This window comes from Carassius gibelio, chromosome B18, assembly GCF_023724105.1.
Source record: "Carassius gibelio isolate Cgi1373 ecotype wild population from Czech Republic chromosome B18, carGib1.2-hapl.c, whole genome shotgun sequence".
In the NCBI taxonomy this organism is placed as follows: Eukaryota; Metazoa; Chordata; class Actinopteri; order Cypriniformes; family Cyprinidae; genus Carassius; species Carassius gibelio.
Window position 1 is genome coordinate 19,387,370 of NC_068413.1, and position 12,581 is coordinate 19,399,950.

Here is a 12,581-nt window from a genome sequence, read left to right on the forward strand (position 1 = left end):
TCAGAGAGTTGCTTATTTTAAACTGTCTTCCTTTCTTCCAATTACTTGTGAAACACAACCCAGCGCCGCCCTCTCTCTCTCAAGGGGACCGCAGCTTCAGAGCTGGCTCTTTCTCTAACCAGGGCACGCTCTCAGTCAGCAGATAGAACAGGGACACAACCACTTCTGCTTCCCAAAGAAGCACTAGAAACAGACTAGAAAGGAAATTTGATAGGAGTCCCTTGAACTTCGGTGGCAGAAATGCACTCGTAGGCTGAAATATCGATCTTGCAGTGTGAAGAGGCACAGTAAGCCACTGTTTGAAACAAAAGGAACGTTGAAACAATAAGGAAAGAGACACCATTAGCACATTTCTAATTAGTGTGGTACAGCTCAGGGTACAGCTTTAAATATGTGAGGCAGTTAATAGCTATTTCAGCATCTCAGGGCTAAACCATCCATTCAAACTCTGGATGGTAATAGAAACGACGGCAAACAGCAATGAAAGACATTCGGTTGGAATCAAACCTTTAGTACCATTCGAAACGGTGAAGACAGTTTTCCAGAGCTGTCACCCTTTCTTCCATTATCTATTGAAATGAGCTACTATCCTTCACCCAAACTGCTGAAACCATCAACTTTCAAGAAGCAGCGGAAGATATCCTTTTCCCACCAGCATTTAACCTCTCTACAACCCACTGAATTCTTCTCTGCATTTCTCCTCTGCTCTACCAACCTCTAGTTTTCTAATAAACACAGCATTGTATACTGTGAATGCTGCAAAACTGGTTATTCTCCTCTATTGTAAGTCCCTTTTGATAAGAACATCTGCTAAATGTATGAATGTGATTGTCATTGGAACACAATAGGATGATTTTTTCAAAGCAGTTTATCATACAATTACAGTTGGTAATATTCACATTTATGAATCACCATAAATGCACTGTAAAATTAGTCCTTCACTATGTTCCAAGTCTCCATACAATGGCTTTGTGTAAGAGGCAGACTAAAATTTTAATAATTCACTGCAAACCGTTCCCTTCAATGAAGCTCTCAAATGAAATATGGTACCAGTTATGTGATGTTTGATGGCAGTGAGGTTTGGTCATGAGACACATTAAAACAATGTTTTTTGATAATTTTTTATAAAAATGTACATTGATTTGAGCTGTCATGTACGTTTGACTATCAAGGTGCTTTTTTTTCTTTCTTTTTTTTTTTTTTTGCTGGAGCTTCACATTCATAATCACAATGATCTGTCCGTGTTTCACCTTTTGCGTTTCAAAAAAAGAAAAAAAGAAAAGAAAAATGAATGAAGAATAAAAGGGTTTGGAATTACATAGAATGACATGAGGATAAATAAATAATGCATTTTCAATTTTGGGTGAACTATTCCTCTAATACTGGCAGTGAAGCACATTCATGTTGGCTCTGAAAGTTTCATTAAGATAATGCATGAAAGCGCTTCCGTAAGGAAAACTGTGGGTGGATCAGTGCACTGAGCTCTATTTCTCTGTGTGTGATTGACATTTATTAGGGGGATCATAGCCACCAAGCTTGTAATCTGCTGGTGCGTGCATGTTACTAAGAGGAGACTACAAATGCCCAACAGCAAACATACACTATACATGCGTGCCTGCACACACTTATTTACAGAATTCTGGGTTTTACTGACTTTATGGATCTTTAATCCAGTCGAACACGTTTCGAAGTTTATCTATCATCATTATTGAAATACATTACAGTGGTTCTCATTCCAACCAATAGAGTTTCCAGAGACTTACAGAATGCCAAGGTGCATTGAAGCTGATCTGGTAATAGTGGTAGCTCAACCTTACTAAGACACTTCCTACAGCTTTTTCCTTTATTTTGTCGCTCATCTGTGTATAAAACCAATAGTTCTTGCATTGTGACCAAAATCTTTTACTAATTATTGATTTAAACACAACCCTACAAGCTCACGTTTGTCTCTGAGTTGCCACACCCACATCTTAATATACAACCAAATTACATTTCCAAGGCCCTATGAAATGATCAGATAAAATGAACTGCATCAGACTCAAACTGGTTCCTTTATGCAATACTGCACATCATAGTCTCTTTCTCTGTGTTAGGTTATCAGGGTGCCATGTGCGAGCAGAAGATTGATCCCTGTGCTTCTGGGCCCTGCCACAATAATGCCAGCTGCTCCCCACATGGTGCTGGTTTGGGCTTCAGCTGCACCTGTCCTGCAGGTTTCACTGGACCTACCTGCGCCCAGCTAGTGGACTTCTGTGCCCTCAACCCATGCGCTCACGGCATCTGCCGCAGCATCGGCACTAGTTACAGGTGTCTGTGTGTACCAGGTGAGGATCTCATTGGCCTCCGCTCATAGCTGTGTCTGTCCGTTACATTCCCTCCAACTATGTCTGGTTGCCATGGCAACTGCCTCCTGCATATTGCGTGCTCAGACATCATTGTCTGTGAAGTGTGACTGCACCAGCTGTGCAGTCAGATTAGTCTATCCACTGATATCACCCCGCTCTGATAAGAGGTGTCCAATGGGACCTAACGTTCTCCGGTGGGATTGCAAGTAATGCTCAATGGGATGGCGCTATGAAGAAGACACTTCTGACAACAAATGTCCATTCCGGTGGGATTGCTGAGATTTGCACACTCTGTAAACACAAAATGATCCTCAGCTAAATGATTTAATGGCAGCATTCTCTGCCTGGGATACTAGTGAGTGATGTAAAACCCAAAAGGCTAAGGTTTACTCTGTTTTTTACACATACACTAAGGTATACGTACAGTGTGTGATGTGTGCATGGCTTAAATTTAATTATCAACATAGAATGCATGTACTGTATAAGCACAGCCCAAACCATGCACATTCTATATATTTTTTTCAACTAGCTTGAGGTTTTTCCACTAATTAGTTTGTTCACATCACTTGTCCAAACTTTTGTTTCCCAGCATGTCTTGATAAGCAGTTGTGTGAAAGTTTTAAGAAATACCCATAACTCTAATTTAAACAAGAACAAATGTATTTTATTGCTCATAACTTCTGTAAAGAAATAGCACTGGATGAGGATTAGACTTTCCAGTGCACATATGTCAAGTGGTTGTGTTCCTGCACACAATGGTGAAGTCATGGGCTAGTGGTTAGAGAGTTGACTCCTAATCCTCAGGTTGTGGGTTCAAGTGTCGGCCCGTTAATATAACACAACTGAGGTGCCCTTGAGCAAGGCACTGAATCCCCAACTGCTCCCTGGGCTCCGCAGCATAAATGGTTGCCCCTTGCTCCGAGTGTGTGTTCACTGCTGTGTTTGTGCACTTTGGATCGGTTTAATTGCAGAGCATCAAAATACTTGGCTGTATACTGTATCACTTTCAATGAAATGGTGTTTGTGTAAATTTCAGCATCATCATAATACTGCAAGATCACAGCCTGATTTTTCTAACCGCACATACTCTGTACGCTCAGCTTGCACATGCACACTCATTTTGCACTAATTAGTTTGTTCACAAGATGGTTGTAGGGGTGTCAAATAAAAATGTAAATTTTGATTATTCCTCAGGCTTAAAAATAAAATGCACTTTCGAATGCAAAAACAAGGCATTCAGCGTCAGGTAGATTGGCGCACAAAAATGCGATGATGTGTCGTTGCTTTTTTATGTTTTTGTTAGCCTATCCAGATATTTGATATTTTATTGCTTTAATAAATGTATACAAATTACTTTATCAAACTGATCACTGTTCACATGGATCTGTGAAACAACTTAAATTGCTGTATTATTTATGCCAGGCCAGTAGTTGGCGAAGTCAGTTAGTTTGTGAAGTAACCATATTTTTTGCAAAGAATTGTGTTTGCGCACAATATCAAATGTGGTATACTTTGAAATGCTCTGCATTCAGTGTTTTTACTTTGACCTTTAGCATCACTATTGCTATCGCTCTTACTCGGGGTTAGCGATTTAAACAGATCCCTTACTCCTATTTTTAAACTTCGAAACAGAATAAAGAAATTAAGCCATTTAATGACGATATCTATGGATCAATATATACACAACACAGAAAACATTTTTTCTCACAGTCATCTGTGCCATCAGTTTGCTCCTGCTGTCCTCATCCTGTAAACCCCAACTAAACTGAACACTGCTCTCTAGTGGCTCTCTATGAAAACTTAAGGAGAAATACAACTTAAGCTCTATCGACTACATCTATGACATGCTGTTGATTGCTACAGACAATAATTTAGTGTTTTCTATCTACTCTCTTAGGTTATCATGGTCTGTACTGTGAGGAGGAGTATAATGAATGCTTGTCTGCTCCCTGTCAGAATTATGCCACATGCAGAGACCTGATCAATGCCTATGAGTGCATCTGCGCCCCACAGTTCACAGGTGCGTTTAATGCACTTGGAGATAAAAATGTCAGTAGAAATGGCATGTGATTAATGTGCTGTGGGTTATTTCAGGTAAGCACTGTGAGATATTTAAGGACCCCTGTCTGAAGCTCAGGTGCCAGAATGGAGGACGCTGTGAGAGCGGAGGGAGAAACGCATCCTGTGTGTGTCCTCCAGGATATATGGGTAAATATTAGTGTTTGTTATATTTCTATGATATATGTGTGTCTTTGGCTGGGTTCGAAATAACATATTACCACACTACCATTCTACTACTTCTAATATAGGGATTTTGAACCTGTTAGAACTCACAGACTTCTAAAAATTATCTTATTTGTGCAAGGGACAAGGATTTTGAAAGGCAGCTATATATTTTCGCATATGAAGTCCTAATATAGATAGATAGATAGATAGATAGATAGATAGATAGATAGATAGATAGATAGATAGATAGATAGATAGATAGATAGATAGATAGATAGATAGATAGATAGATAGATAGATAGATAGTGTAAAACATTGTTTGATAAATATTTAGTTTCTAATAATTAGGTGAATATTAAGCAAATGAGCATTAAGATACTTTTTACTAGTACTGTAAGTAGGACGTAGTATTAATTTAATAATTTACAATATATTTTTATTTATTTTTGATTGTAATCAACTTTTCTTTTGTGTAAAGTTTTTTGTTTTTGTCTGTAGTACCATACTGTTAAATTTATTTTAATAAAACATTTATAATCCACTTTTTTTGTGTAATATTTCTTTTTATATTATTTAATTTCCTTTTTATATATTTATTTGACTCTGTTTTCTGTGAAACCTTTTCATGGACCCCAGTTGGAAAATTGCTAACCTAATATGTTTGCTAATGTAAGTGTGCAATATGGCACACAATGCATTGCATTCAACTTGACTATCGATTTCTACCATTTGATCAGTCAGCCATTATAAAAAATTTTGCACAAGCTGGATTAAACAGAAAACATTTTTTTTCAAGATAAATTGTTCTTGTATTGTTTTACATGTGTACTGCACAGCAGACTAGTATGCATTCCAAACACAGCCATTGTATATTTTGAGCGTAACGTTGATCGTAGGTCTGTATTCTGCCTTTTTGTCTCTTTGTAGGTGAGAACTGTGAGGTTGACATCAATGAGTGTGAGAGCAACCCATGTCACCATGGCGGCACCTGCATCGACCAATCAAACGGCTACACCTGTCACTGCCCTCCTGGCTGGGTCGGCGGAAGCTGTGAGATCCGTGAGTTTACGCCAGACTTCCTACCTACAAACACTACACAGTTATTGCATAATCATTAATTATTTATAATTCTTTAATTTATAACACAGATATGGTTTAAAATAATCCTTGGGGGCAGCGCCTTAAAGGGATGCGGTATTCCTGTTTTGCTTGTGGCAGTTCAGTCATTTTTCCTTGATGACTTAGACCTCAAGGACAGCATTGTGAATGCACAGTGGATCCTCTGAGGAGTGACGTGCTGCTGCCTTTTATGGCAGCTGTGACTGCACCATTAGCTTTCTGTGAACCTCCTCACATTCTGGCGGGTCACATCATTGTGGGATGACTGTGACGTGCGAGGAGGCTTGGCCATGTAACTCTCTGAAATAACTGGCCATTCAGAGATTCTCAGGATTATCCCACTGTGTTTATGTGTGTGTGTATGACCTTGCTAGATGACACTTGGTCTGTGGCTGTTTTCAAAGCATTTCATCAGCTAGACTGCTGTTGTAAATGAAAGGAACTGCACTCAGACACCCAGAATCCCCTAGCAATGCCCCATCCAGAACACCCTAGCAACTTTATAACAGAAATCATTATCAACCACATAGTACAGCGCAAGTTTTTCTCAAGAAGACACTCTTTTACACTTTCTTTTCTCTCAGATCTGCAGTGGAAGATGGCTCAGCCTGTCGACTCGCTGACCAACATGCCACGTCACTCTCTGTACATAATCATTGGTGCTCTGTGCGTGGCTTTCGTCTTGATGCTCATCATCCTCATCGTTGGCATCTGTCGCATCAGCCGTATCGAGTACCAGGGCTCCTCCCGTCACAGCTACCAGGAGTTTTACAACTGCCGCAGTATCGACAGTGAATTCAGCAACGCCATCGCCTCGATTCGCCATGCAAGGTAATATATAGTTTCAACTGTAAAACACAAAAGAAGATATTTTTAAATAATGTTCAGTCTTTTCTTTCTATTACAACTTAAAGGGATAGTTCACCCAAAAATGTATATTGTGTTATTAATTACTTCCAAACCCATAAGGCCTTCGTTTATCTTCGGAACACAAATAAAGATATTTTTGTCGAAATCCAAGAGCTTTCTGACCCTACATTGACAGAATCGCAACTGACATGTTCAAGGCCCAGAAAGGTAGCAAGGACGTGCGCTGAAGACTGACAGGGAAGAGAAGAAATTCAAATTGTTGAATAAAGTTGTCTTTTTTTTTCTTTGCACACAAAAAGTATTCTCATTGCTTCATAAAATTAAGCTTGAACCACTGATGTCACATTGACTATTTTATGGATGTCCGTACTATGCTTCTGTGCCTTGTCCGTGGTAGGACCCTTGCTGTATATTAAGGGTCAGAAAGCTCTCAGATTTCATAAAAAATATCTTAATTTGTGTTCCAAAGATGAGCGATGGTCTTATGGGTTTGGAACGACATGAGGGGGTGTAATTAATGACAGAATTTTGTAGGGACGCAATAAATTATTCTTTTGTAAAATCAATTCATCTAAAGATTATTGTAACGATTAATCGACTAAGCGATTCTTTCACAGATTAATCATTAAAAGCTGTTTTGCAGGGTTAATTCTTTAACGAATTTGTGCAATTTGCTTGTTGGTAATAAACATTTAAACTGTTATCCATTGGATTTGGATCACAAAACGTAATATAATACAAAAAAGTAGGTACTATCTTACAGCGGTCTCCTTTCCCCCACAATGCATTGCATTACGTCACCTTGGGTATTCAGATAGCGCAGATTAATGATAAATAGATAAATATATAGATATTTATAGATAGATAGACTAGATATGTAGATAGACAGACAGACTAACAGACAGATATCGACCAACCAACACCTGCCAAACACAACGACAGACACGCGGCTACGTTTGCAACAACATTTTCACTGGAGGAAGAGATAAACCCTTAGAAACGTCCATATAGCTAGCATGATGCCTTCTATTTCTAGATGACAAAGACAAAGTTTACCAGTTCTACGACACTATGACAAAGGTTACCGGTACTTATCTGAACTAACGTCATAATCACTGCCACTAGATATAAAGAAAACTTAGATTTTTCACTCTGTGCTATTCAATGACAGTAAAAAATACCTGACGTTATTGTGCACTGCTGCTCGTAGACTAGCTTCAGTGCTCATTGCTGCGATGCTAAATGATAGCAACTCACCAGGACACTTCACCAACTCTCCACTCATTCTCTTCAGACCATGCATAGGCTTTGACATACATGTTGGCTCTTACCACCTCTTCCTCATCCCAGTCAGACGTTATAGTTCTGATGCTGCTTTCCAGGCACATTTTTGAGCTTGAAATCACTATTTCATTACATTCTATTTAATAAGTAATCTAGATTAATTATTTTATTGCAACGTTACATTGACCTAAAATCGTTTTTTCAACGTGTACCACTTGCAATAAACACTGCATCCGTAGGCAGTATTATTCGTAGGGACTGCTATCGTTGTTTCGCGTGCTGTGTGACATCAGAACTCGGAGTACATCGATCCAGTACTAGTTCAAGGGTGGGAAGTCACGGGTTTGACTGCTGTTCCAGTGCACTTTCATGGATTTAAGGTTGGAAAAACACCGGTTACGAGTTGCTGGAATGTGGCATCACACTAGGCTGTGGCTACATTTCCTCGACTTCACCCCAATGTGACCTCATAGCCGAGTGATGCAAACTTATCCACATCAATATGATCAGATGCTTTCTTAACAACGGTTTTCTCACCACTTTCATTTTGTTGTGTGTTTATTTCATTCCTGGAGGAAAATGTGCAGCACATATTTGCATATTCATCTAAACCGAGCTCTCAGCAGCGCTGGGTTATTCGCTAACAGTAAACCAATACTTGCTTATATCAAACTTCTTTTAACCTTCAAGCGAAGTGAAGAGAACTCTGCCGTGAGTATATTGGTGGATTCGTAAAACTGGTTTGGTTTCATTGCACTTCTCATAAGCGTCTACTTCTGTTATTGGATTGCAGCCAAGAGGGCTGAATTAAAATCTTGCACAACAGCGCCATGCTGGTCAAACCAGGTCATTGCAGGCTATAAGGCTCATGAGTTAAAACATCTATTCAACAAAAAAATCTCCTATTCCTTTGTGTGTGTTACAGGTTTGGGAAGAAATCTAGACCAGCGATGTATGATGCGACTCCCATCAGTTATGAAGATTACAGCCCTGACGACAAGCCTTTAGTTGCACTCATTAAAACTAAAGATTTGTGAGGCAATACATCTACACACACACATACTGTACCACATACACACAGCCACTGTTCCAGCCTTTAAAACGAGCCAATCCGTGCAGTATTTCTTTCCAGAGAACAAATTTAAAAAAATTAATCAAACCTTACAAAAAACTTTTGAAATTGATATATTTTATCATTATAAACCATGAAGCTTTTAATTCATATCAGGCACTAGTAGTGCTGCACAGAATTAGTTAATGGAATAGTCCCAAACAAATGTGCTTTGTTTGCAGACGCAAATATTTTGTGGAATGTAAGTAGATGAATAACAAGCTACATTGCAAAATGTGTATGAGAGGGGGTGTTTAACCAAACCCTTCCACCCTCTAGACTCTGATTACAAATATGAAAGCAGCAATCCAAGCAAAAGCTTTAGAATTAGGAGTAATAAAACTCATAGTACAGTTAAACTGTTAATTTATACAGAGGAATTAATGTAGGTTGCCTTACTGGTGCATGGATATGGTCAGTGGTTTGGCATTACTCTGTAACCTTCTGTACACTGTTGTTTGCGGTTTCTTTCTTTCTTGTTTATTGTGGTCTCTTTTGTGTCATAAACTTGGTGTTAGCAAAGTCTTAAGATACCACTGTCCATGTGAAGGCAGCACAACAAAGTGCTTTTAAAAGTAATATTTGGTGGTGTTGTTTTCCTCAGTATTAAACTAGGCCTCTTGATCTATATTTCATAGTGTTTTCTGGAAGACTTCTCTGTTCCAGTACACCTGCAAAGCTCCTTAAGTTTTGATCACATTTACCGCTGCCTGGCTAAATTTTGCAGGCTAAATCCAGTGATTTCTAGAGGAATCTATGCGACTGGGAGTTTCACATGCAGATTCATAGCTTTTGAAGGTGACTTCTGTGTGAGCTGTGTGTCATTCATTCCCTTAACTATTGAAAATGGGGGAAAAAAATAAAATATTTGCCTGCAAAATCGTATTGAAATTTTGCAAATGTGACCACAAATTATCAGAGAGTTGAGGAGAGAAAAACAAAAAATCTTCAGAAAAATCCTCACGAAAACTAGTGAGTCAGTTTAGACATACTGTAAAATGGCAATAACTATCCAGAATTTGCTCAAAAACTATTTGGCAATACAATCAAACTGAGTTTACATTTTGGTTTCATTGTCCAAATATAAACGGATATGTGCAAAACCAGCAGTTTATGAGCAAAGTGAAATCTGAGTAAAGGAAAAATAAAAGTGTGCCAAATGGGTTTTGACATTTTCTTAATTTATAAAAACAAAAAAACAAAAAAGTTTGTGGCATTTAGATGGCCTTACATCTTTCCAGATTGTTAAACTTAATTGATTTTAAGTGTAAACACATTAATGTGTGAGAGCCATGGATAATTCAAGAGCTGAAAATGCTGCCTGGGTAATTGAAGTTGTAGGGAAAATAATGTGCACAAGTAGGAAACTTTGAAACTTTTAATCTGCACAGAATGTTTACTGGCATTGAAATGGAGTTAAAAATAGCCTCCAAGAATAAGATTACCTTCCCCATTAGTATCTACTGAGACATTAGTGAGTCAGAGTATTGGAACAAGTGAAGTGTCTCTGACAGGTCCTGGATTCTGGTTAAGACTGGTGTATTTCTGCCATGTGCTTCTGGTGTTCCTGCAACGGCTTCCAGCTCTTTCTCCCTCTCTTTCACTTCATTTGCATCTGGCTGGAGTGGTACTCATAGGATGTTTTCATTCTTTCCATTACCCATCTCCCTTTCTCTCTTATCTGCTCCTACTTATACTCATTGTACTCCTATGGTTATCTTTTTGCTTAGTATATAGACCGGTAGAAGTTGCCCTCTGTAGCTGATTTGGATGCTTTTTAAAGCCTGAATTAAGGAAATGATTTGCCTAAATTGACTTAATTTGCAGAATGTCCAAGCTGCTTTTTTTTCCATTCAATGAAAGTAATGGAAAAAGCATCAAAACAGTTAATTTTCATAAGACACATTGAAGTTGTATGATAAAACTGTACGAAGAGCAGACTGAAATGCTCGCCAAAAATCTCTGTCATAGCTTTCAAATCGTGTTTGTAAGTATGAAAACATTCCTCCTTGAGAAACATCGTGCCATGTTTGGTTTGAATGATATCAAATAAAACTGGCTCAGGTTTCTTAAAGCTGATCTCACTATTTGAATGTTTCCAATTGAACAAAAGGGTGAATGGGATTTGGAAGCTATTTGGGAGACTTTTGGCATTTTTACTGTGTTTTGTCCATTTTGGAGCTTGACCAAACTATATCAGCCCTTGGAGATTCTCTAAATATCCTGTTATGGTGTTTGACAGAAGATCGGAAATGAACAGCATGAAGGCAAGTTTTAAGATTTTATCTTCATCTTCAGGTGAATGAACAGGTTGTGTCTAGGATCAGTACTAAAGGGAAACTTCTAACCCCTGCACTGTTTTTGTTAGATAAAGATAACACCCATTTGGTTATATATGTGGAACGATGTATTAATAAAAGTTAAAGTGAAAGCCTAAAGCCTCTTTTAATGCTTGGATGTTTAATGTGATAAACGAGACGAACCTTAAAGGGGGGTGAAATGCTCATTTTCACTCAATATCCTGTTAATCTTGAGTACCTATAGAGTAGTACTGCTTCCTTCATAACTCCAAAAAGTCTTTAGTTTTATTATATTCATAAGAGAAAGATAGTTTGTACCGATTTTTCCCAGAAAAACACGACCGGCTGGAGGCGTGACGTGTGGGCGGAGCTAAAGAATCACGAGCGCCAGTAGGCTTTTGCGTTGAGAGCGTTTGGAAGCTGTGACATTACCGTGAGGACAAAACCAACCAAAACAAACCATGGCTAACACTCAGATTCAGTGTATATTTATGATCCAGAATCAGATCCCGAGGCTGAAATTTAACAAGAGCAGCATCAGCAACAACGTCTCTGTGTGGTATGTACTGAAACTGTATATATTTGCTTAGTGGTTTTGGAAAATGACTAAGTTCCACTTTGTCATCTTTTTTTTTTTTTTTTTAGCTGTAACGTTACATGTGGAAAGTGCAGTTTGATGACAACATCGCATGTTGTTTACTTGATGTGCTTACGCGCCAATAGCTAAGTTAATAACACAGAGATATTTGAAGCAGTTTTACTCACCGCCTGCGGTTCCAACACACGATCGTGGCCCTTTTTCGTTGGGACTGCATTATCCTTAATAAATAAATGATACGCAAATCCGGCGTCAAACTGGGCCTTGTTTGTAAAACAAGCATCTTCGAAATGCAGGGGAACAAACAAAAACACTTGCACAACTCCGTTGATGCTCTGTAAAAATAAACTCCATCCACTGGTCCCTTAATGCTGTTTCTCTTTTGGTAATCTGTGCAGGGTTGTCTTGCCCTGGCAACCAAAAACACACTCCTTTTGTGACATTTCGCGACGCTCTCGCTCTGATCAGTGAATGTCTCTGCTCTGCTATACGGGAGCGCGCGCTCTTCCGGCAGAAGTGCCTCAGGACCCATATAAGGAAATTCCGCTCCATCTAACGTCACACAGACCCATACTCGAAAAAAACTTTCCGAAACTTGTGACAAAACGGAAGTAGTATGTTTGGAACAGAAATACTCCTTCAAACGTACAACTTAATTTTTGAAACTTTGTCCATGTTTAGCATGGGAATCCAACTCTTTAACAGTGTAAAAAACTCAGTATGCATGA

At 38.7% G+C, this 12,581-nt stretch overlaps 1 protein-coding gene across 1 annotated transcript in view; it reads left to right on the top strand.

Annotated features, from left to right (window-relative positions):
- Positions 1-11,393, top strand: part of LOC127976927 (delta and Notch-like epidermal growth factor-related receptor) — a 31,801-nt gene extending 20,408 nt beyond the window's left edge. The window contains exons 8-13 of the mRNA XM_052581512.1: positions 2,094-2,324; positions 4,243-4,365; positions 4,440-4,553; positions 5,499-5,630; positions 6,275-6,521; positions 8,770-11,393. Coding sequence (XP_052437472.1) covers positions 2,094-2,324; positions 4,243-4,365; positions 4,440-4,553; positions 5,499-5,630; positions 6,275-6,521; positions 8,770-8,881 — 959 coding nt within the window. The 3' untranslated portion in view covers positions 8,882-11,393. The remainder of the gene's footprint in view (positions 1-2,093; positions 2,325-4,242; positions 4,366-4,439; positions 4,554-5,498; positions 5,631-6,274; positions 6,522-8,769) is intronic.
- The last annotated feature ends 1,188 nt before the right edge of the window (positions 11,394-12,581 follow it).